Consider the following 26,453-nt stretch of genomic DNA (forward strand, 5'->3'; position numbering starts at 1 on the left):
TCTTCTTCTGTGCTTCTCACTGCTCCAAAAGGGCTATTCCTCTCATCCATCAGGGAGCCATTTTGGGGTAGTAAAGTAGAAAAAAAAAAAAAAAAAAAAAATCTTTATTTCTCTCTGATATGTTCTGCTGCTAATGAAGGTAAAAATTTACAATGGCTTTTTGTGGTGGCTACACAGGTGAGAGTTATTTGCTGGACGTTAGAGAGAGAATGTACAAAAAACTTTTCATGCTTTTAAGAACACTTTGAGTGTCTCTGTCTCTCTTTCTTTTCTTTTTTTTTTTTTCTTTTTTCCTAACAAAGTATTTGGCTTAGTCTGCATATGTGGATGATGCATCTTCTGCCTCAGCTGAATATTCACATCTTCTCCCACCAACTTTGGCCAAGCTGAGTGCTTCTATCCTGGGGGAGTCTGTCTAACGACTCAAAGAAAGTTCACATTTGGAGGGGTGAGAGCACCGTTGTTGCTTCTGGGGACTTGAGCTTTTTCTACAGAGTACTGGTAACCAAGGGCATACTGAAGGGAAACTGGAAGACATTGACTTCATCTTTCCTCCATTGCCCTCAACACTTACATCATGTTTTAAAAATGATGCAGGTGTCTCCTCCTCCTGTGCAGAATCTCAGGGTTCATCTCAGACCCCAGAGAGTTTGTGCCTGGCCCAGAAAATATCAAAGAATTCACCCAAAGTGGAGCACTCCACAGTACAGCCAGCAACCCCCTTGCATCTCTCAGATCTGCAAAGTGTGGAAATGGAGCTAGGTTTTCTCTTGTCTCTTTCATAGGGAAACACTATATTTTCTGATCACTGAGGGCAAATGTTTATCCTTCTTTTCTTTTTTTTTTCCCCCTATCTTTATATTTTTTTTTCCTTCTCCTCTTTGAAAACTTAGCGATGAGGAGCATCTTGGAATAGGAATAATAGCTGGCTTCTCTCTCACTTCTGTCCCAAGTCAGAGATGAATGAGGTTACATTTAAATGTTTCTTTTAATTTACTTTTTAATATCCATTTTCATCAGTTCAGAGATGCATATGACAATGCTTCTTTGGCTTGGCTGTTCTCTGGTACCAGATCCAGATGTCAGAAATGCCAGCCATCCTCTGTTCCCACTTTGTGTCATGGAAAGCTTTTCAGATATCACAGGAGAAGCCCAACTATGACATGTTTCACTTATTCCCATACTTGGGTTCAACATGTGTGTGTGTGTTAATTTCCTTTTCTTTCTTTTCTTTCAACAGTGGCAGACCTGATCTCTTCTGAGCTACTTGCAGACTCTGGGCCATTGAGACGTTGACTTTGACAGACAGTTACCATTCATTCCTTGGGATCATAACTGCCCTTTCTTTCCCCATCACCTTCTGCACTGCCCTTCCCTCTAATAAAACTCCAGTGTGTCACGGTCCTGCTATGGAGCCCAGGGAGTCTTTGGGCAGCTCCCGTCAAAGGGGAGGTGAAGCGGATTTTCTGCCAGCCTCTGTGTCCTCTGCCAAACCACCGTCTGCCTCCAGCTGCACAGGGGAGACAGTGCTGCCGACAGCTGGCTCGGGGAAAGGGATTCCGGTGAGCGGGGAACGTATGGAGCCTGAAGAAGAGGATGAGATGGGTTCTGGGAGAGATGTGGATTCCACTTCCAATGCAGACAGCGAGAAGTGGGTGGCAGGAGATGGACTGGAGGAGCAGGAGTTTTCCATCAAAGAGGCAAACTTCACAGAGGGGAGTTTGAAACTAAAGATCCAGACGACCAAGAGAGCGAAGAAGCCCCCAAAGAACTTGGAGAACTATATTTGCCCACCAGAGATCAAAATCACCATCAAGCAGTCCGGGGAGCAGAAGCTTTCCAGAGCTGGGAAAAATAGCAAAGCTGCTAAAGAAGAAGACAGAGGACACTCCAAAAAGAAAGTAAGTCCTACGCTTTTCTGTATTTCCCCTTCAGAGAAATCAGAGATTGTCCTGAAAGAAAGAAGAGAGGGTGGGGTGAAATTTGTGGCACGTGTGTCCATCACATAACCTTCAGACCATTTGCAAAGCCCTACTCGATTGTAAAGAATGCAATGCAATGCAGGTCTCATCCTACTGTGCTGTGTGCTGATCTTGAGCTATCCTTCAGATAAACCAGATGGGAAAGGATCAGATGTTCAGCTGTGCCTCTGTTACCTGCTTGCATGATTGAGATTTAAGATTAATTGCTATATGAGCAATGAATGGTGGAGCCCACTTCTTGATTGCTTTTTGTCCAAGCACTAATACGTGGAGTGTTTTGGCAGCTAAAGCTTCTGAATACATTTTTAAAATACAGGTGTGTGCACAGAGAACAATCAAATCCACTAATGTATACCAAGCAAACAGCTCCATTATTCTTGTTTACAGCAATGTGCTAGCACCACTATAGTTATGTTTCAGGAAATACTTTCATTATAAGCCTAATCTGTTTGAAATACCCTTCTGGAAAGAAATTTTGGCATGGTATTTTTTTTTCTCAATAATTTACTCAACTAGGCATAAGGAAAAATTAGTGCTATGTATTAGTTGTTTCCATTAATATTGTTTTTGTTTTCTAGTTGGCTTAATATTCAGTGATATGTCTCACACTTATCTGAATGACGTTTCTTTTAAAAACAGCTTTAAACAGCACTGGGGGAGTGACCCCTTGTTACTGCTCATGTTATTTTGGATGTAGAAGTGTTTTCTGCCCTAGGCGTCCAAGGAACCATGGTCAGGTTGCATCACAATGCAAATAATTTGCCCTGTATGTTTAGGAGCACGTGGGCATCGTGGTGAGTTCAGACACTGATCCAAGTTTAATGAAAGACTTGTGAATAACTCCAAACCAAGTTCATGTAGGGGATGTAGGTTTCCACCTGTTTAAATCTTAGAGTTGACTTGGTCCTGCAGCTCAGTGAGCTTTGATCCCTTGCTGTATACGAGATGCCACTTCTCCTGCACCTCATATGTACAATTGGCTACTTTAAGCCTGCAGTAGGCTACTTGCTACTTGCCCTGTCAGGAGACAGTCTCCTTCACAATCTGAGTCCATTGACAGCTCAAAATCATTTTCTGAAGCAGAAGCATTTCCCACTGACACTGGGTAGATCCCATGAAGATTAACATCACTCACTGAGAGTACTTCTCTTAGAAGCTGAACTTGTTGGGGGAAAAGCAAGGGTACTTCTTCTTTGAACATTGGTAAATTGCATACTCCTTGTTCATGGAAAAACAGCACAGAAGAGTTTTGGTCCAATAACACATTGGGAATGGGTTTTCCAGTTATTGAGAAGGACAAGTGCTCATGTAAGAATGTGCTCAGAGACAGTCACAAACAATTCCTCCGTGGCCAGGCAAGAAAAGAAGACTTGTAAATCACTGCTTACCTCACATGAGCTGTGGAGAAATTGTTTAGAAGTTGGATCTTTATTTCCCAGTTAGATGAGTATGGAAGGCAAGCTCATTCTTCTATGTAGACATTCAAAAAGGTTAAATAAACAAAACAAATTGTAATGAAACCAAGGGGGGTAAGGAAAGGGAATGAAAGTAGCATGGTTATCTTCAGGGTGACTATAATTGCAGAAAGATAAGGAGTTGGAAAGGGAAGGATTGTGGACTGAGTGAGGTCGAATTCAGCTTTTGTTGTGAGCTGGTTTGTGCTGGGTGCAGAGGCTGCAAGCACTCTGGGTAAGAACTGGTCTAATCCAACCATTAAAAAAAAAAAAATAGAGAAAACACAGCAGGTGGATGCTCTGAGCAGATGGGAAGAGGCCCGTTGCACCGGCGAATCGATTATCATAACACCCAACGGCTGCCATGCAGCAGCTGCTGAGCTAGGGTCAAGCGTGTTGGAGGCAACGTGGCGGAGACAAGTCCCCTGCAGGGACCTGGAGGACCACAGGGCTGTGATCTTGAGAGGTTTGATGCTTGGAGCTGCATCCTACATCCCCAAGGTGGTGAGCATCCTGTGTGCCCAGAGCCAGATGGGATTTAACATGCAGCTGGCTCTTGGCCTGTGGGTTAGACAATCATATCTTGGCTCTGAGCATCTTGCATTGAGGGGTAATGAAAGGCACTGCATGAGAAGTAAGTCAAAAATCAATGGGAAAAGTACTCCAGCACTGGCAGTGTGATTGCTCTAATGGCTGCTACATATGTCTTCTGGCAGCTACAGTTTTCTGTTTTCTGTGGAAATACAGATAGGAGGAAAAGGCAAGCTGCAACTTGAATGGTCCATCTGTGGGCTTTCCTGGGAGAGAGATGCACATAGCTGGCTTCTGTAGATACTTGCAGAAACAGAGAGAACTGTGGTAGAGGTTTCAGTGTGTTTGTCACATTCAAATAATTCTGGCGGTTTTGATCTTGCAGTCACATGCATTCCTTCAGGGTTAGGTTGCTTTAATCAACATGAACTCAAGAAAAGCAAATAGTGGCAGCAGCAGCAGCAGGGAATAATGCATTCAAACTCACGGGGCAGATATGCAGGTAGTGTCACTGTACTGTCCTCTGAATTTCTGCCAGGAGAATTTGGCCCGGTGTGTACATTTATCTTGTGCATGGACATGGTGCTGTTATCTCCTCGCTTGTGGATGAGAGACATTTATATGGGTCCCACAGACTGGCATATAAGGATGGAGAGCACTGCAAACGCCATGCTCGTGTTTTGAGAGTGGAATGTCCTACACCTCATATAATGAGTTTATCTTCCTCCAGAAGGAGGAACAAGCTCTATTAGGGCTAGAAGAATCACTCAAGTTTGTTGCATAATAATTTCAGCCACATCTCCTGTGCTTTGAAACACCACGTCAGCATTCTTGCAAGAGTTTGAATACACACAGTGCAGAGGGCAAGTAATGAAAACATGGAAGCAATTTAAGTAACAGCATGTGGGTACACAAAGGACTGGTAATGCCAGCAATGTAAAAAGAGTCTGTGAACTGGGGACGTGGTATTTGTTCAGTGGCCACTTAGGGAGGAAGAAGATATGCCTGTTCCGAAGCTTTGCACTGTTCCGCTAATTAGGCAATTGGGGCCACAGCCTGATTTCTAAAGCTGTGGTCTGGGGTTCAGTGCTGATTATGAGGGGGCTCTGAAGTGCTGCACTGCTCATGTGCATTTTTTCTACCTTTGATTCCAGCTGCTACATTATATTGAAAGATGTAAACACACATAATATAATTAAATACTTTCCTCATGTTGCTTTTCCATGTGAGCAATTGCCCTGGGGATGTTACATGATGGTGAATGGGAGGGAAAGGATGCCGGCAGGGGATGGTGTTGGGTGCGGTTGCCCTTGCCCTGAAGCAGGGTGGGAGAGCTCCAGAGTTGGGAGCCTCTGCCCCATTGGCTTGGAGGCTTGGCTGCGACCCAAAAACTTTGGGTTTTTAAGCAGTGGCCATGCCAAGTTTCACATCAGCTTCCCCTCTTGAAGATAAGAGCAAAAGTCGCTTCCTACCCCTCTCCCAGGGCTGTTTGGTGGCTGAATTGCAGCTTGAGCTGTTGGTGCAGCTGCTTGTGCAGTGACTGCAGAGTGTGGAGATGTTATGCAAGTGTGTGTGCTCTGATTTCAACTATTCTGTGCCTGAGGATGGGGTGGGCTGGGCTGTAGCCACTTCAGACTCAATGAAATGGAGCCATTCACCAGTTTAGATGGGAGGGGGAGGGAAGAAGAAAGCCAGGAGCCCAAAGGCTGTGTCAACGTGCTCTGTCTGCAGATTGTGAGCCTTGCAGCCATTGCTCTGGGTGCTTTCACCTACAGCACAGTTGCTTAAGTCCAGAACCCTCAGCGTCCCTAGGAGTGTCGTTTCCCTCAGACAAGGGCAAAAGTTGTCAGTTTGGAAAGGCACTAAAAGTGTGGCACCAAATGCAAAGAAGCCATCCATCAGCATTCCCTGCCTGTCACGTAGTGTTTAACAAACCCCAGATGAGTAGCAGTTCCCTGGTTTTGCTTTACTTCCTTCCCCCCTCCCTTCCCTTCATTTACTACCCTGTCTAGTTTTGTGTCTGCAAACACTTCATTTCCCACCCCCTTCCTTTCTATAAACATAGCCTGATAAATTTTCTTGGTGCTTCCCTGTATGTAATGTCTCTCTTCAGAGGATGTTAACTATTTTAATTATTAGAAAAATTCTTTTCTGGGGAGCTTGGGATGTGCAAACACACTTCATTTCTGAATAATAAGTGTCAGCAAGCTAGCTAGAAGTAAAATTTCCTTGTGTGCAGTCAGCTGAAGTTCTGTCCTTGGATTTTTTTTTTATTTTTTTACTGTTTCCCCTCCTGAATGCCTGTGGATATATACTATTTCTCCACAGGAAGCACTGCTACCCATTTTCGCTTGAAATTCCATTCATCGTCTTCGTTTCCTCTTCTTAGCCCCACGCAGGCAGCTTTCTCCTCCAGTTCCCCCCTCTGTGAGGATGCTCATTCATATGCTTTTCCCTTTGGACCCCTCTTTTTCCACAAGATCATGAACACTTGCACTCCCCCTTTCCATCCATTTCTTTGTACTGTTGACTGCACATTGCACTTTCCCTCCAGGTTCTCGTGTGCATCTGCATTTCTTGCCGGATTACCACTGTGCTGTACTCCTCTCCCTAGTGACTTGTGAGCATGATCATCCAACTGCTCAAAAGTGCGTGCTTATTCCCCTTTGCCAAGGGTATCCTCATGTGAATGTCTTCTGAGTCATCATTTTCTATTGCAATCTGAACATGGCTTGGGGTATTGCTATAAGCACTTGCTGTGTTAATAACACTGCAAGTGCTTATATCAATATCCCAAGCCATGGAGTTTTGATATATAAGCCAAGGTTTAGAAAGGAGAAAGCCCTTGTATTTCTGTTTGAAGTGGCAAACTGAGTTTTATAGACTTTTCTTTGTTTTCTAAAGGATGGATCACCTGTATCACTTTCAGTCCAGAGCTGTTTCTTTGCTGGCTTGGTCCCTACTCTTATAGAATCCCTGAGGCTGCCCTAAATAAATCTAGTGGCAGATTCATGATGTGCACACTGGCAGTAGGGATATGGATCCTAGTCTCTACCTTAGTCATGGACTACTGGTAGTCTCAAAAACCCCAGCACAATGGGGAAATAATCTTGTGGTATGGGAAAACTGGTTTCTGAGCCAGTGACTTCTGAGGTGAGAAACTACTTCAGAGTTGCTCTAAAAGGCACAAGGCTTCTGGCATTTTTACAATCTTCCTGTACAAGCACTGGGGTGCAAAGTTACACAAACTCCGGTCTTTGAACCCAGGTCTCTTTTTGGCTATCTTATCTTTTCACTAAACGAAAAAGAAAAAGCTGTAATTTGCTGCCCCCTAAAAAAATCTCATCAGGCTCAGGCTCCCCTCTCCCCTTCCCCGCCCAACTCCCCTTTCTTCTCTCCCCCCCACCTCTTTTTCCCCTCCCCCCCCCAAAAAAAAAAAAAAAAAGAGAACATAAATGAATATTTTTATAAAACTTCAGAATTTAGGAGTCTTTCTCTGCAAGCACTCTGGTTCAGCTCAGTCCTTAAAGATACCTGAGGTGCCTGGACTATAAACAAAGTTCTCTTGGGCCTCCGTGTAGCAAGCAGGGGAATGCTGAGCCCACAAGAACATGATTCAACTCTCACTGTGAAGAATGGGGAGGGCTGGACCCCAGCTATTTATCTTCCTTCTCCAGATCTGCTGAAGAAGAGCCTGCCTTGCATCATATTGTGGGTGCCTTGTGATAGGAACACAGCACAGTTTCTTTTCCAACTTGATATTCCACCTGAGCCAGCTGATTTCTATCCCTTGCCTGCCTTCTCAAAAAGCTGTATTTCTTAAAGAAGCAAGCATCTGACAGCAAAGGGATGGGGTGGGGAAATCTGAGCAGACTTTTACTGCCTGAGATAGAGTGCCAAATGAGGAAGAGTTGCTGTATTTGATTAGCTTCCACATGACCAGGGCTTGTGGAGGCTGTCTGAGTCAAGGACTGGTTTTGTTTTGAAGCAGACCCTCCCACGGCCAAGTTTCGCTGGCCCTCTGTGACATTTCTTTGTTCCCTCATGCTGTGCCTTTCTCTTCAAACTGTGCCAAAAAATGCCCACTGTGATAGTTTGGGGATGGAGGAGATGGTTCACGGCTTTAGTGGGGAAGGAATAGGATTCCATGCTCCCCACAGTAGGACTAGATGGTGGTGTTCCAAGCAGCCTCATAAAACCTTGGCCAAGTTAGTGCACATTGTTTGTGTTTTGAAAGCACCATGGCCTCCAGGCTTAAAGTGATGTGCTGGAGACATGGCATACTGGCACATCTATCCAAAGCTACAAGCGTCCGTACTGGTTGTGTCTTCATTTGGACACAAGTGTGCACAGGAGTTCCAGCCTCCATATATTCATATCCATTCTTCTTGTGCCATCTTCTGCATATAGTGTTCCCCCTCCTTCTTCCAACCATACTTGACCACAAGTACTTTCTCTTTTACCTCCAGCTTTTTCATCTTCAATCTCTTTTCCACACACATGCGTGCACAGTCATTTACCCTGAGTAGGTCTAGTCCTCCACATACTTATTCCTAGCTGATCTCCTCGTTGCTCATATTTCCTTGCATGAACAGTGAAATTGCATGATAGGCTTATCTTGAGCTCATTCTAATAGCTTCACCTTATGTACTTTCTTGTCTCTTATTTTTCATTTTCTATTTTTCTTCTATTAGCTCTGAAAGTTGTGCAAGTTAGTTTCTAACCACTTTCCTTTTCTGTGGCTTCTGTGGTGTCTGACATATGAACATTCTGGTCATTCTCTCTAAGACCATCCTTCAGATGTTTTTTGCTTTTGGCTGGCTAACAATTTGAACGAAACATCTTGGAATATGGTATCTTGAAGATTTATATCCTGACAATTGTGATAAAATTGGCTGAAATACTTTAAAAAATGTTGAGGAGAGGGTCATATAGTCAGGAAAGGAACTTGTGTGCCCATTTGCATACACAAAAAGTGCGATCACATTGGCCTTGTTTCCTTAGGAAACCAGGCTAAAAATATCCAGAATAAACATACATTGTTTTTTAGTGCTGAGATTTTCCAACTCTTGAAACTTAGAAAGATTCTGTTTGATATATGACCCCTGAATACGAGTCCAGTTTGCTGTGGTTTCATGAAAACATTGTTTTCCGTTTCTTGCCATGATCTCAAATGTGAATGAGATCAGTGATGCTCATATTTTTCATTTCAGGACACAAAGTGTTATCTCAATTTCTTGACTATTTTGGGGCACTGATCTTCAGGAGAGATGTGTGCATCAGTAGCAGGGCACTGCATCTGAGTAGGGAAGTATCTTGTGCTATGCAAATCTAGAAACATTTTTTCCTCCCCTGGAGCTATGGGCTAGCAGAAAGGGACAGAAGAGTGACCAGTGTATCTTGCTACTAAAATGAGGTTATGTTTTGAAGATGTGGCCTGGACTAAGGCACCGTGGAAGATGGAACTGCTGAAGATGAGGAAATGGTCACTTAAGATGAACAGTCAACTGCAGCTGCATTTGCAGAGCTCTGTGTGTCTCTAACAGATTCATTTTAAGTTGATGCATCATGTTCATACTGCAAATCTAAGTCTGCTGTTATGGGCTCTGTATGAAGGCAGCAGAAGAGCCTGTCCTTCTGCAAGAAGTTAAAAATCCTGTAGAAATCAAAGGAGGAGAAATAAAACCATTTTTCTCTTAATGCTGCGTGTGAAATACAGAAATGAGATTAATTAATTAATCTGTGACAGGATGGGCTAATATTTATGCCTCCTTCATCATGCAGTGGTTGCTTAACCATACCACGACTGAGTCTCCAAGATGATGGCCTGATCTTAGTGTTGTCATCTGAAATCCAGTCCTCTTCTTCTCATTGACACTGGTGAATTTATATCAAAACTACTAAATCTCTACATCTTTGCTGGTATTTTAGTAACAAAATTTATTTCAAAGAAGAATTTGCAGAAATGAGAGATTGAGGTTTTGGAGCCTGTGTGCAATCTGTGTAGATGCTCTTAATAGTTGCTTCTGGTCTCTCAACAATATAGTGTGGTAAGAGTCAAATAAGGAATATTTACTGGAGGACTTCTTATCTTCTCATCAGTTTCTCATGGCTCCATGTCTCACCTGGGTGGCAAAGTTTGTAGAGAGAGATGCTATCTTTTATTGACATTGGTGTTACAGCAACTCCAGCACTATAAACCTGGGTGGTTCATTGAGGAATTTCAGTGCTTCACAGCCTCGTAGCTTTGTGTGATCCACTGTTGATCCACACACTGAAAGATGAGAATCAGCCCCAAGGGGGTTTGTGGGTAATTTTCCCTTGCCTAATGCTCTTGGGAGGAATGTGGTGGCACCAGCAGCCACCCGGAGGCCATGTTCTCCTCCTTGATGACTGCTCAACTCTGCCTGATGAGAGGGCCGAATAGTAAATGCTTAGATGCGTCACCAATGACCCTGCTCTTGCTTCACCATAGGGCAATGGCACTTATTCCCAGCCTGCTTCTTTTTGGCAAAAGCACTTCTGTAGCAAGCTTGGCAATCACTTCCCAGGAGGAGCAGGAAATGGTTTCCTCACACCTTTGATGCGGAGTCAGTGCTAATTCCCAAATTATTATTATTATTTTCATTAGACTCTCTTGCGCCCTAGCATATGCTAAAATATTGTCCTGGCCTGGGTAATTTTGCTTAAACTTCATGTGTTATATTTCCAGGTAGATAATTTATTGAAAGCTCACTCTCAAGACTAAGAATAAGAGATATGAGGCAGATAATTTCACAGTGGGTAATAGCAGAGCAGGAGTTTGGTTAGCCCTTGTTCCTGCTTCCAACCAGTTTTTTCACCAGTAGAAACAGTCCCTGAATCGGTATCCTGAACAGTGTGTATTAACTAGGAGTATGAAGGTACCTCTTTGACTGCATCTTCCAAGGGATCTAATGCTTCTGAATCAATGTATTTTACTTCTTATAGCCCATGTGTGTGAGGGTTAGGTGGGATAATTAACATCTTGTCTGTTTGTTGATGCTGTATTCACTAGTGCTCAACTGATCCTCTCAAAGACAGCTCCTCGTTTTTAAAGATTCAAGAAATCATAGGGTTTGGAAGAGAGCTCTGGGTATCATTTAGTCCATTCCCTGCTAAAACGTGTTCCCGACAGCAAGTCGCACAGGAAAGTGTTCAGGTGGATTTTCAATATCTCCAGAGAAGGAGACCCCAAAACCTCTCTGGGCAGCCTGTATCAGTGCTCTGTTGCACTCACAGTAAATAAATTGTTCCTCAAGTTCAGGTGAAAATTTCTGTGTTCCAGTTTGTGCCTATTGCCCTCTTTCCTGTTGCTGGGCATCGCTGAAAATGGCCTGTCCACATCGACTTGACTCCTACCTACTGGATATTGATAAGCATCGATAAGGCCCCTCTCAGCTTTTTCTTCAGGCTGAGCAGTCCAGATCTCTCAATATTTCCATGGCAAGCTTCTCTACAATCATTTATGGCATCATTTGGATCAATTCCACCAGTGTTTTCTCTCTCTTGTCTTAATTCTATTGCATTATTTGTAATTATAAGCCTGACTTGAAGGAGAGACGGGGAAAAGCTTGTTTCCTTCTGTGACTACAAGAACTGCAATTGCAGGAGGAAGTGTATGATGAGAGGGATCGATTTGTCCTTAGGTCACTGACGGTGGGTGTGTGCAGGAGCTGCCTTTAGTCACTCGGGGACTGAAATTGCCAACTTGCTTCATGGGTATTTGTGAGGTGTGGGGCAGCTCTGCAGGAGGGCAGCATGTCCTTTGCTGCTCCCCTTGTTATGGTTGGCAGACGTGGTATGTAACAAAGGCATGTTTCATCTTTAGAGGCGATGTCAGACTTGGGTGCTTGTGATGAGGAACCCTTGATCTGTTTGGGCCACTACCGAGAATAATGGGAATGTGGCTATTGATGTCATTTAAAGGGCAGAGGAGGCTTCAAAGGAAAGGGAAGGCAGATTCTGATGGACAGCCAAGTCCTTAACCTGCAGCATTTGATTGTGAGGGAGTAGATGACAGTGACCTGCCTTTCTCCATCTGTAGGAGTTCCTATAGGTGATGCGTACACATGCCTTTGCAAAGGTTTCAGGTTGTGATTCTCTTTGCAGCAAAACAAGGAAGTAAGACAGATGCTAATTAGTGTTTAAATAAGCTTCATACTATTACACTGTGAATTTACCTGCTGAGCTTCATTTCCACCTGCAGTGACATTGGCTTGTGGGATTGCCATAAAGTGATGAAAAGGTGAGGTGGAAGTCTAAAAACACTCTGTCATTTTTCTGTCTATCTGGCCTGACTTCAGCTAATAAAACCACGTGAGCCTGTGGGGTATGGCAGCTGTGTGCTGGAGATACAAGTAGACTCAGTCCATCTTGGCCACATGATTTAATAGGCCTCTGTGTAATCCCCGGGTCAGAGGCCATCCACTATGCCCATCTTTGTCACATCTCGGTGATGTGTATCCTGGCAGGTTTTTCTTTTTGTTCCCTCCTCGGCATGGAAAGAACCATCTGCCGGTTTGGCTTTCAGAAGAATTTCAAAAAAATACCAATTTCCTTTTGTTCCAAGAGGAGGGGGGTGATGGGACAGAAGGGGGAAGGAGAGCCTGACCTAAAACCAAGCCAGTGTTTGCAGGGGTTTTAGAATAGCTTGTATTGTGTTTCCTACTCCCCAAGGAAGGGTTGTCCTCTTTCTTCTTTTCTCTTTGATTGGATTCCCTGCCACTCCACAAGCGAGTCAGAAGCTGCAGCTGCTGCTGTCAGCTGGGAAGGGAGACCCCTTGTTTAAAACCCATATGTTAATCCCTGGTTAGAAAATGTAGAAATTCTTTATGCTTCCCTTGCAGTCCCCTTTGCTTCTGCTCTCCTGCAGCTTTGCTGCCTGCCCCTGGCCCTTGCCACTTTATTTGGGTAATGTCTAAGGTGTAAGCATAATCTCTCAGTAAAACAGAGTTACCTGAGACCATGTAACTGCTAACAGTGCAAATGCACTGCCTACCTTTCAAGCTGTATTGCAGAGCTAAGAGGTGTTATAGGAACAGCCTGAGAGTTTAACTAGGGGTAAAAAAAAACAACAAAGAAACAACAACCCAAACAAGTAGCAGGTGTAAGAGAGACTCTTAAGTATAACCTTAAAATACAGGTAGCAGCTGACTGACCAGCCTCAGTAAAGAGCACAGGTAGCATAAGGATTCTGTAAGCAAACTCAAAGATTGAACAAAGCAACTAAAACAGATCTAGATTTAGAGCCATGAAGAAAGTCAAAAAGGGTGTTGAATGTGTTGTGAGGTCTGAGGAAAAATTACAGAGAGCTTTGCAAGCAAGAGGAGTCTTCTCATGGCTGCTGACACGGATAGAAATGTTTGTTCAGTGGGGTTATGTTTTGTTCTTGAGGAAAAGCCAGCAGCCCAGTGGGAGAGGAATTTAAACAGTGAGGTAAGGAGAAAGGAGGATTTCGGCTCTGCCAGATGGAGATGGCCATGCAGGCAGAACCAGGGAGGGTCTGATTGTTAAATAAGACAACTGAGAGGCTCAAAAGTTTATCATCAGGTGTAATACCACTGATGTTCTGACACTGAAAAGGAAGAAATGAAAAAGAGAAGAGAAAAAAATAAATAGCACTACTTTCCTAGTGGTACGAAAAAATAAATCACCACAGAGATTGGGAAAAAAGAGTTGGATGGTGTATAATATTATAAGGTTGAAGGCAGTGTCCTACAACTGTCATGACTGAGCATTACAGATGAATGTTGGCTTTTGGCACGCCCATATGTGTCTTCTCCATCCTGCAAGCAGAAACTGAGGCAGGCAGAGGTGCCTGGCCCAGGGCCATGGCAGAGGGAGATCTACCTTCTGCAGTTCCAATTTAATGTGCCAACTCCTGCAGCTTGGTATATCCATCAGGCTCCCACTGCTGCTCAGCTGTCTCCATCGATAGACTGTGAGGAACGACTGGGTGCCCTGGCGGTCCTCCATCCAAAACAGGGTGTTACTGTGGGGTCACATCCCAGGAACACAGGGAGAGTTGACAGGTGGATGAAAGCTTGTTCCATGTCAACTTATTTCTGGCAGGTGGTATGACCTCTGCTCCTAATTTCAGGCAGTGTGAAGCAACTAGCATCTTCTTTCCTCCCCACCTTTCCCAGTCCCTTTCTCGTCATGGCCCCGTGTTAATGAAATAAAGTGTAATTGGGAACCTACCCTCCATCCTGTCTGGTGTCAGGCCATTTGTGTGCTGGAGGAGGAGGGGCAGATCCGGCATTCAGGGGTGTTGGTAGAGGGGGGTAGAGAGAGGGAAAGCAATTCTGCCAGTTCAAGTAATTTAGATATCAGATGTTCTTGATTTAAATATATATATATATATATACGCATAAAGAGCAAGACAGTCAGCACTTGTAAAGGTGTGCCTTTGGTACATAAAAATATCTCAACAGCAGAGGGAACAAAATGCAACAGAAGTGTGAACTTAAGCACTTTCTATTTCTCAGATTTGTCAAGAGAAATGTGAATCACTTTTAAACAAAGTAGCAAGGCAAGCAATATAGTCAATTTCTGCCTTTTGTGCTGAGATCTTTGCATCTTAGAGCTGTATGTAATTGGTGTCTCCACAGAGGACTAAACTCATATCACTGAGTGAAGGCTGAACAGATTCCTTGGGTGCTATTTCTGTGTGTTTGTTTTGAGTTTGCTCTGTGTAGCCAGAATGAGGTGAAGAAGCATAGGAAAACTGCTGTTTCTTGAATTTCACTTTCTGCTTGGTATTTACTAGCACACTGCCTTTGGAGTAGAAACTTCGAACTTTTATATGCACTAACATAACTTGGGTGTTGAGATCATAGCTTTCCTACATTTTCCTATTCCCCCTCAGTCTCATTTGACATCTCTCTTTTTATTTTTTATGAGAATGGAAAATCAAAGAAAAAAGTAACAAACACTTTTCTGTTAAACTCCATCAAAACTTCCCTTTAAGCCCCCTTGACCAGTCCAAACTAAGTTGCAAGTATCTGCTTTGTTATGGCAGGGTATTGCTGTTGAAATGCTTGTGTTTCAGCTGTGTGAAAGTTGCATAAAAATGCACAAGAGATAAGCAGAATTTATTTATTTATTTAAAGATAAAGAATAATGGTGTGAAAGAATGAATTAGTTATGGCAAATCTTATTAGTGTCCATTGTAAGCAGAGAAGCAAAGACATATGGGAGCACTTGCAAAATTATGCCTTGTTTATTCAGCTTTGTAACCAAAGCAAATTTTTTTTGCGTAGTGTCATTTATTTGGCAACTGGAGGGGTGTGGAAGGTGTGTATGTATGTAGCAAAAAGTAGGGGGTGGAGGGGAACACAGTATTGGTATTCCATTAAAACTTATGGTTGGTGCTTTGTTTGTCAGGTTTTGGCAAGTCTTTTTGCTTTGAAAGCCATTCAGAGAGGATCGGAGCAGATGGCAGGGAGATCCTGTTTGTGTTATTTTTGGACATTCCCATTGAAAGTCTCAGATTGTTGTCCTTTTTCCTTCCCTCCCCCACTTGTGTATGCTTTTCTTTCTTCCTTCCTTTCTCTCTTCCTTGTCGGCTTTTTTTTTTTTTTTTTTTTTTTTTTTATTAAAGCATTTATTATTAATAATACAGGATCCTCTAAAAGCTGTGTATGTTTCTGACAAACTAAATGGTGGACATCTTGTTACTGTCTCTGTGTATTTGGGAAAAGCTGAAAGGGGGACTGCCTCCTCCTAACACTGCACAGGGGGACTGCCTCCTCCTAACACTGCATTAGGAGAAAAATTTGAGTAGAGAATGGAGAGAAGAATTAACATTTTGGTGGGTTCATCTTGATAACCTACTTTTCTGGATAGATTGGCAGATGCATCAAGCCTAACCAACAAGTTTATATTGAGGATCTTCAACAAAAGCAAATTTAGTGACTTGCATGATAGGCTTGTGGCCTCCCTGATCCTTAATGCCATTTGGTGGAGAGGTCTGATAGCAGACAGACTTGAAAACTGAACTATGCCCTGTTTCTTTATGGTCTTCTCATGTCACTTCTGAGATTCACTGGTCTTAGGCAGCATTAAAGGCTTTTGTTCTCATCATCTCTGCTCAGATTCATTGAGAAGAAGGAACTTCACTGCCTTACATTCCTCGTATAAGTAGTTTTCCCAAGCAGTCATTTAGCTTAATATAAGACCGCTAGATATGTCTGCAGAGCTTTTCATGTGGAAGCCTTCACCAAAGCCCTTCACAACCTTTGTGCAGGCACTCCAGCAAAACTGAGCCTGGTCCAATCAGTTAAAATGCCTGGCTGGCCCAGATCTATCAGTAGGGATGTGCATATATAAAGAAGATGGGAGGTCTTGGCTGGAGTCAGTATCCAAAAGTTCAGGTGATTCACCCGAATCTCATCCAATTGATTAAATCTTTTAAGCTAAGCTGGAAATCTAGAGGAAACAAGCTTTCTCATGTCAGTGATTGTTTCCAACTAGAAGAAGATTACTTAAATCCTCAAATCTTTGCATCAGCTGATGTTAGAGATGTTTTTGCACAGGAAAGGGCTCTATAAGGATTTTAAGCTTTGGCCCAGGAAGAACAGCAAATGAACTTTTCAGGCTTAATTGAACTATCCTGACACTGTACAATGTTTTGGCTCAAATTTTGAGTTAAAGGTGATGATTCATGCTGGTTTTCAGGTTGCTTGAATGAGTATCCCCACATCCTCAATCTTTTTTTTTAACCAATGCACTGAGGGAACCCACTTCAGAAACTTTCATTTCATTTTTAATTGTGAAATTAAAAGAGTAAAGGTTTTGAGATCTTCCAGTTGTGTAGCATCCTGCTAGATGCAGGAGAGGTCTGTGTAGGTACCACTACCAAGATCATAGTGAATGGTACAAGATGTATGGAATGATGTCACTTAAAATGTATTTCTCTGTCTAAAGCTACAAGGGAAGGAAAAAAAAATGAAAAAAAAAAAAACAAACCACCAAAGAAACCTCAAATTCACCTCAACTTTGCAGTTATCTTAAGCTAGACAGCAAACATCCACTTTGCAGGCTTTTGCTCTGCAGCAATGACTTCTGTGCCTGCCTCATTAAAGTTTGGCAGCTCATTCCTGCTACCCACTGCCCTAGCCTTCTGCTCATTGCAGTCAGAGCTGCCTTGCCCATGTGAGGTTTCCCTTTGGGAGCTTCCAGTGATAAGGGCTTTCCTGGTCTGGCACATTGAGAATGGAGCCAAGCTACAGCCTCAGCCTAGACAAAAGGCAAACTCGACCTACTATTTATGTAGTTCTTTAAACATGATTTAACCTAAATAACGCAGCACACTGTGGCTTGGCCGAGGGAGAGGGAGAAGCAAGAGGTTTGTTTCTAATGAGCAGGGAGACAACACAATTAATTACGTATGAAAGACAGATAACAGACAGCAAACTGTCTATGGCCGGGAGAAACAAAATACCGACATGAACAATTAAAGCACCCACGTGACAGAAGGGTCAGTGGTTTCTCATAGAGCAGACGGCTGGGTGCAGCCTCTGGAGAGCGTGTGGGGTGCTTGGGGATAGGGGCCGGCATGGAGTTTCTGGGCCATCCGTAGATCCTCTGTCAAAGTTGAGCAAGTGCTTCTGAGGCTGACAGGCTGCGCTCTGGGCATTATTTTCATCACATGAGCTTTTGACAGAGAGATTGGTAGCTACTAATCTGGGTGACACGCAAGATGAGGAGAAGAGCTGTTGAGGTGGGAAAAGCAGAGCAAAAGCTTTGGAGATGATGAGATATCTTCCTTGAGATGCTGTAGGCTGTGTGGAGAAGAGCTAAGATGAAGGGAGATTCTCTTCCTTTTTCTCTTTATTTTTTTCAAATGTGTTACTTTTCCTCATTTTCTCTCAGAGGTGGAAGCACAAATCCCAGATGCCAGCAGAGATTTGTATTATCTCCTCCTCCCCTCCCCCCTAACACATGGCAAAATTGGTGCCTGTAATAAGTTATCCCTCCTTTCATCCTCCCCTCCCCACAGGCTTGTCCTGAAGTCAGCCCTTGGCTATAAAGTTTGGAAGGTAAGGGCCGATGGATTAGCCTAGGGAAGGGCCAAAGGTTAAATGAGCGGGGCTAGCCACATGCAAAGGGCTGCGATTGAAATATTTGCTGAATGCTGACAGGCAACAGAATAGAGTCAGACAAGTGGTAAATTCCTGTTTTCTCCTCTAATTGAGAAAATATTTTGAATGGTGTTCAGTCAGACTGCAAAACGAGACTCTGGGAACGTCAGCCAGCTGGTCCATACAGGAGGACAATTGCTGAAACACCGCTCCAGCTGAACCTGCTTCCAAAAACTTTTCACTTCTGCTTGCAGAAGTCCCTGGGGCTTGGGGCTTGCAGTTTGCTTGGTCATTTCTCCCATGTTGTACAGTGTCAAAGTACTGATTCTGTGAGCTCTAAACATCTACTGCACAGAATTTGACCACTTGTTAATGTATTATTTGTTGTCAGATAAAACTTCATTGTCTAGCTTCTCTCATGGCTTATACTGCTTACAGCATTAGCTTTACAGAGGCCTGCTTAAAAAAAAAAAAAAAAAAAAAAAAAGAGAAAAGACATTGTGAGGATCCAGCTGTCATCTGTTGGTCAGGAAGTAAATGAGTTGCTTCAGTGGACAATTTGGATGAGATGTAACTGCATGTAAATTATGACAATTTCTCAGTATTTGAGTACATCCACTCTTAGAGTGCATACATTTCAGGACAGAGTAATAAAACATTCTTGAATGGCTTTGCCAATCTGAAGTAAGATCATAAGGGAGAAAGAGATTGGAAGCAGCTTTTCCCCTAGGAGGTCATGTTGGAGCCAAAGGAAATTTGTGATGTCCGTATCTTTTGATTGTGTTTTTCTCATAGGTAAGGCTGATGGCATCAATTTTAGTTATTGCTTACACAGGTTTGGAGTCCAAATTTGTGCTGATGGAGATGCACTCACCTCCGCTTTGCCATTAGCAGTGAGGCTGATGCATGATGCCTGCGGACACAAGAGCGGGCGTCACAGTCATTGTGAAAGTACCTGTAGTCAGTACATCACTGCAACAGGAAACTGAGCCCAAGCAAAGAGGGAAACTTTGTTTGTCCAGTGTGTCACACACAGATCAGCTGTACCTCCTTCAGCTCAGCTCTATGGTCTCTCTTGCTTGGAGTCTTTGTGGCACCTGGGAGAAGGGAATTCCATTCATGTTTGGCCTGATGTGACCACAGATACTCTGCTAGACTTTTATACCCTGACATTTTTCTCCAAGGGGTGATTTAATGATTGTCAACTAGTTGCCCTAAGCCTTCTGCCTCACCATTTCCCAAATACTCCTGCTGAAGCTGATAAAGTCCTGAGAAGGTTCCAATTAATGTAATTTCCTTTGCTTAGAAATCTGTGGTTAGTTAAGGAGATAAACAGAAAGGACAGGAAGATGTAAAAAGGAGTAGTTCATGGAGCCAAAAGGCAGCGTGAGGGCAGGAAGAGTTTACGTTTCTTTCTATATGACTGTGCCATAAAACTCAGAGATGAGCTTATAAAATGTTTTTTGGAGAGTGCCACAGATGCCAATACAAGCTACATTCTAGGAGGAAGGCTTTTGGCAAGGCTATCTTGTATTTGTGGCCAGCAAGCTACGCTGCATTTGGACCCTCAAAGGCTCATGCTCCTTAAAGACACCGAAGAGAATTTCAGAAGCTTTTTCTTTTATTTTAATACTCAGTATGGTCTTCGTTACAGATGTTAGCATTCATCAGTAGGTCCAAAACTTGTCTGTGGTTAAGCAAATAGAGAGAGAGCTTGCTTTTCTTCATGGATCATCATCAAGTGGAGTATGCTGAGGTCTGCTAGGATTCCCTTCTGGTGGCTTTTTCTTGGACTTGGGTGTGGATAACCCTGCTTCTGGGAAAAGAGACATTTACAACTACACATCTGCAAAGTGTCTGGCGTTCTGGATGCTTAGCACCATAAATTTGTGATTTCTTTTGGGATTTCTTCAATAGGAACTTCGTGAGAGAGTAGACAGCATGTTCACCAACATACAGTGGGGAAACTGAGGCACTAAAACCCTCCCTCTGCATAAAAATTTCTGTTAATAAAAGCTGAGAGTCCTGGTTCATTCAGTCACAGAACCATCCTTCTGCCTTTAAATCATGGATCTGTCTTGACCTTCCCGTACCCCTCTCCATTGCTGCCTGGATTGCACAAGTGAGAACAAAGTGTCACTTGTTTGCCTCGTCCAAAGAGCTCACTCAAGCAGGTGATTGTTTTGCCTCCTTTTTCAGCCCTCAAACAAAGTGCTGAAAGTGTTGTCCCGTGATGTAAAACATCCCACATACTCTCCTGGGACTGAATTTTTCTTTCTAAGTGCAAGTGGCACTAAAAGGAAAAGAGATCAAAATTGCAGGATACAGGGAATAATCCCCAGGTGCTGAAATTAAGAGAAATGTGAGCCCTCCTCTGCTCTTCTTGTGGAGCAGGGAGTAAGAGAGCTTTATTGGCTCTAGTTGAAATTGCTAAAGAGCAGGGGGAAAAAACACTGAATGAGAAGATGAGAATCCAATCATGCTCAGGTAAAATAAAAAAGGAGGGGAGAAGAAGAGAGGAGAGGAAAGAAAAAAAAGAGGAGAGGAGAGGGGAGGAGAGGGGAGGGGCCAAAAAACCTACATTGTTATTATTTTTTTTTCATTTGGGGATATTTAAGAGGTAGCAGATCCAATAACAGTATAAAACTACATTCTGCAGCAATCGTTGTGGTTCCCAGCCAGGGATCCCTGTTCACCTCAAAAAGTGAGGAAGTCTTTATTTCATTTCACAACACATGTTGTGTTACATTTGCAAGAAGATGTGGAGCTTAAACTCCAAAGAGTCTCAGACCTCAATACCCACATGTATCTGGGATGCAGACCATGGAACTGGAAACATGTGTTTTATTCTTAGAATATGAAGAATGAAATTTTCTCTGTTTTTATTTCCCTCCCTGCAAATCACAAACATGATAGCATAAGTCATCTTCTGTGAAAAAGGAGCTTCTAAGGTCTACAGTCACTTTGAATACAAAATGATGTCTTGTTTCATTTTGTTTGGCCTGCTCTGATTTTGAGTCAAAACTAAAGAATACAAAAGATCTTGAGTCAGTTATGCTTTTGGTTTTTATTTGAATGTGAAGCCCCAAAAAAATGAAAACGGGGAGGGGAGACAGGAAATTAAAATCGAAACTAAGAAAGAAGATTTGAAGAAGCCCAAGAGAAATGGAAAGTCTGAGCTTTACCAAGGTGCCTTCATCTGTGACGATCTGATGCTTGAACTAAACCCAGTGTGAAAAATCATACTTCTTCATGCGGCAGAAAGAAAAGAGCTTCTCTCAGGAGATTAGTGAGCCTGGCCCACTCAAAGCTTTTAGCTTCTAAAATTGTGCCCGTAATACCAGAGTCTTTTATTAGAGCTTTGTGGTGAGAAGAGCTGAACTGCTTTGGAAATCGGTTTTCATGGGAAACTGAGTCTTGGATATGTTAGCTGAGTTTCCAGGGGTTATATGCATGCTATACTGCTGTTTCAAAAAGCTTAAATTTCACAGTGTACAGGTTAGTGTATCTCCAGAGTCTTCTTCATATAGACCAGTGATCTCCAGTGTCTTTTACCCAATTGCTTGGGACTGTGTATCGAGAAGAACCAGATTCTGACTAAAAGTTTTGAAATTCAGCCCAGTCTACAAAGGAAATCCCTTTTTTTCCTCCCCTTGTCATGCATGCTGTCTCATTCTCAGTGGCTCATTTCTTATGAAGAGGTTAACAGATCCTGCTGCCAGTCCCATGACACAGAGTTTCAGTGAAGAAGTGACTGAAAATAAATCTGGGTAAATGTCTTGTTAGGGTGTTTGTAAACTGACTCAGCAGCCCAGACCTTGCTTTTTATCTTCCTTAGTGATTGTGGGTGGAAGAGATGATAGCATTTCAAAGAAACTGACTTTCTAACATCTGGGGCCAAAAGGAGTAACTGTGCTTTACTGTAAGGGCTATCTACATTGTAGTATTACTAACTCAGTTAACCCATTTCTGTAGCCTTTTGTAGCTGAAATAATGACTTATCCATTCCTTTGTCATACAGGACTTATTTGGAGTATTTTAGAAATTACAGATATAGTTTATTCTTCTCCCATGACTTTGCTTCTTACAGCTGAGTCAAATATGGTGTTCTCTTATAGGTGAAGGTATGTTGAAAATATGGTGAAGTAACATGGCTAGGAATTTGAAGCAAAGGAAAAATCTGTTGAAGTTCTGTTAGAAAGATCACCCTCGGATTTTGAATGGAAAAAAAAAAAAGCATCCCTGTCTACATCAAAAGTGTCATTATTTTGTGAAAAAGTGCAAAAATTGCATTGTTTTTCAGGCTTTGGAAGCTACATGGAAATCTATGGTGCTTTCACAGGATTCATGTGAAAATAAAATGGCTTTGGGGGCTGTATTTGCCTCAGAGTGGCCAGTGATTTTCTATTACTGATGCCATTATGGTATCTTTACATTCAGCTGTTGCAGACACATGAAACAAAGAGAAAACCCTGCAGATTTTGTTTACTCCTGGAATGGAGGCAAAGGTCTCAGCTCTTGTATTAGTGGTCGACTGTGACTCAACACCTTATAGCTTCTCGTTTTCTTCTGAATTCTTAACTGGATACTGAAACAATTGATAGGAGTTTTTGGGAAAGGTAAAGGACCTTCGAATCCCTTGAGTATTAAAATGAATTCTGCTGGCTCTGTGTGGTTGCCAGCCACCTGATGGGTTGGTAGCAATGACATGGGGAACTATCAGATTGGAGGGTCTGAAATTTGCTCTCACATCTTTTGTGCTTTGGACTGGCGATGTGATTGGGTTTCCTTGGACACAACATCGATAGTTCCCAAGCATATTCTTTCTCCCAGCATAGGCCTGATACAGCACTGAGACAGTTCTTCTTCAAAGATCAGAATCTCCTTTGGTTTTGCATGGCGTAGGTGGGCCATCTAAGTTTCACTGTTAGTAATTTTGTAATAGTTCCTGGTGGAGGTTGAATGACCCAGCTCTTGATGGATTCAGGATGTCTGACTTTGTCCAGTGTTTGGATAGCAGAGCTTTTCAAGGTCTAATGGTTTGTTGGAGTAAATGAGTCACATATGGACACTCGAAGTCTACAGGATGGTTCTGAAATTGTGTGATCTGAGATACTTATGTTAGTCTAATTGGAGAGATAAGTCTTATAACAAAAAGATTTCTTGCTCTTAAGCATGGGCAAAGGGTTAGAATCACAGAGACTTAAAGAGTCTTACCAAATACAAAATATTTGCAAGTGGAAAAGAAGTCTAGAGCCTCAAAATTAGGTGGAGGATCTGCAGTAAGGAACAAGGGAATAACTCTAGGGATGTGCTTTGTGGTAAGGTAATAAACCACACAAGCAGAGTGTGGATCAGCAGGGGTTGTCAACCAAAACCTGAGGTGGACTTCAGTGCAACACCAATAATATGGTAATAAGTGGACTGTGTCTTAACAATGCAATATGCAGATGCAAAGTATGTTGGAGCCTCTCTGCGCAGACTAAGAATGTGAAAAGATATTCTGTTGTGTCTTGGTGGTCAAAAGCTGATAGAGCAGATGTGAAAGTTGTTACCTGTGAGTGGGAACCTTCCAGCATCTCCCAGGGTGTCACAGTCAATTGCAAAATGGGGAGCATCCTTATTCTCTTCACAGGATTAATTTGTTGGTTTTCTGAGAAGCTGTCATCCCATAATGGGCATAGTGTTCACAAGTCAGCTTGGATGCCATTTGCTCACTACCAATTACTCTCATATCTCAAAACAAGAACCAGACAACATGCAGAAAACCCTCCCTTCTTCTCTTCATCTCTCCCCACTTTTGCATACGGCTCTCAGCAGCATTTTAGTGCTGATTTTATTTCAGTACATTGTTATTCCAAAATAGAGAATTCTGATTTAATATTGTATAGGACAAATTGTGTTAGACACCATTCCCCTTTCCTTTCTTTGTATCCTATTTCTGCAGAGTAATGACAGACAGTCATGTATCCTCATGTTTCAAAGAAAATCCACACAGAGGAATTAGATTGATTTCTGTCTCTGAGTGCTTTCTTGTTCACTGGAACAACTTCCCGTGTAGTAACACAACAACTAGTATAAGGACGAGGAACTTGATTCAGTAGGTACCAACTCTTGGGAAAACAAATGTTCAGCTGTAGGAAATACTTCTGTTGCAGCCACACTGTGGAAGCAATTAGGTGGTGGATAATGGATGGTCTACAGTAAGGTACAAGGGAATTACTCCATAGAGGTGTGTCGTGGTGAGGTCATAAACCACAAGAGCAAGGTGTGGATCAGCTGGTGATGTCAGCCAAAACCTGTGTGGAATTCAACTTCTGAGTGGGAATGGACTTTCTCTCTGACAGTTATTGCTATTGCTGCTTCTAGCAAATTGCTTCCCAAAGCTGGAGGCCTTGCTGCAAAGCAGCCACAGCAGTACTGAAGGCAGAAATGCCACTGTGTTTCAGCTTTAGGCAGTTTTCTCTTTTCTGTTCCTGCTATCACAAAGTATTTTTCATTCACAAAACAACTCCTCATTTCCAAAACCACAATGGTTGCAAACAGAGTAATGATCACACTTGGAAAAAACTCATCCTGCTCTACTGCAGAATCAAGCAGCAATGTGAAAACATATGTGTGAATCAGAAGATAGAACCAGCAATCAGAATCACCTCTTCTCTTCTGTGTTTGTGGAGGACTGAGGTGTAAACATACCATTAATGGAAGAGCTCCTTCCCTAATGGTTTCTGCATGAACACCTTTCCTTCTGGGAAGCACCTGGGTTTCTCTATGCCCACGTGCAAGCCCTGCTACATCAGAGAGGGGAGGTCTGTTCTTTCTCCCCATTTGTCTCTCCCTGCAGGGGCTTCCCTGCCATGATCTCATAGAGCTGTAGTGGTAATTATTGTCATCTCATGACACTGTGGTGTCTGCCTTGAGATGAGCCCAGTGTATGGCTTCTGATACCTATCTCTGTGAGAGGCGTGTGTTTTCGCACGCACTTCTCCACTACCCACAGTCTGCACTCTGCAGACAAACACAAGTTGAATTCTGCTTCTGTTTCTGGTAGGTAAATACATATGCAACTGGGTAAAAGGACTGGAATGCAATTAAATTCCTTATCACCACGTGCACCAGCCTTTTCAAGTGTAAGAAATGTGTCACTGCAAATTAAGAAAAATTGCAGTTAAAGGTGTTTTGCAAATGCAGTTTTCTTGCTCCCTTTTTAATTTTGCTGAGTAAATAGCTGTGTAGTTTTCATTTCTTTAATATTATTTTTCTGAGGTTTTTATTTCTTTTTTTTTTTCATTCGTATTAGTTTTGAGGTTTTCATTTTAGCATGAAGAACAAAAAACTTCTACTATTTCCACAGCTGTGCTCACAGACTTTCTTCCTAGCCTGGAACAAATTGTTAGCAATGGCTCTGAAGTTTCTTGAGCTTTTTCATTTATTTTCCTTCTGAAATAACAAGCTATATTTATGCTCAGAAATTCTTAGGGCTTAAAACCTACTTGTGTTTAGGAGAGCAACATGGAAATAATCAGACATTTCAGATTCATTCTGCTTTTTCCCTTTTGATTTTTTTTTTCCTGCTTTTTCAGGGTTAAGAGCATTACAAACTAGTATGCATTAAAATCAGAGCAGACCTACCCCTCTCTGCATACCCAGTCACATCCTTGCTCATCTTCTTGAGGAGCTGTACAGAAAAAATTGGAGAGTTAAGGAAAATCTGAGATGGGTAACACAGCTGTTGTACTCTCTGCAGTCTGTGCATTTTCTATATTTTTGTCCTGGAGAGATCTCTGTTTGCCTCTTCTGGTTGGAGGTTTCTCAGTGGGAAGCTCCTTTCTGGAACACCATGCCTTCTTGCCAGGGGAGCAGCACATGGCCAATCCCTCTGAACAGGTTAAATAAACAGGAGTGTGTTTGGGTTAATTGCCACTGGTTCTGCTGCTCTCTATTACTGATCTATCTGGGAGTCTGGCCAAGGAGCAGATGTGAGAGACAGCATCATCACATCCTTCCTCATCCTCATTGCATCTGGCTTCATCCCTCTTCTTCTTCTTCCTTCCCAATTTCTTTTTTCCCCCCTTTGGCTGAGCAAAGTGGCCAGATGGCAGTGAGGTGAACAGACAACAAGTGAGCCATGGCATATGGGCAGCCTGTTTAATTTCAGTTCCTGTTGGGAAGTTGCTTGCAGGGAGATAAGTTACAAAAGCCAAACAGGAGGAAGAGTACAACTTGGAGGGGAGGAGCAGGAGGAAGGTGAACATTCTTGGGATGAAGCAGCTCAGCTGAGGGAGGTGGTGTGCAGAGGACTGAAGCCCTGATCACACTTCTGCCACAAAGCAATAAATAGTTTCCTAGTCAGTTTGTGTAGGAAGCCTTGTCAGCTGCAC

General features: G+C 42.7%; 1 protein-coding gene across 1 annotated transcript in view; it reads left to right on the forward strand.

The window, feature by feature from the left end:
• SETBP1 (SET binding protein 1) overlaps nucleotides 1-26,453 on the forward strand; it is a 267,955-nt gene that overhangs the window by 16,613 nt on the left and 224,889 nt on the right. The window contains exon 2 of the mRNA XM_052670636.1: nucleotides 1,241-1,901. Within this exon, the coding sequence (XP_052526596.1) occupies nucleotides 1,410-1,901 (492 nt within the window). The 5' untranslated portion in view covers nucleotides 1,241-1,409. The remainder of the gene's footprint in view (nucleotides 1-1,240; nucleotides 1,902-26,453) is intronic.

Source organism: Tympanuchus pallidicinctus, unplaced genomic scaffold, assembly GCF_026119805.1.
Source record: "Tympanuchus pallidicinctus isolate F22 unplaced genomic scaffold, pur_lepc_1.0 scaffold9, whole genome shotgun sequence".
In the NCBI taxonomy this organism is placed as follows: Eukaryota; Metazoa; Chordata; class Aves; order Galliformes; family Phasianidae; genus Tympanuchus; species Tympanuchus pallidicinctus.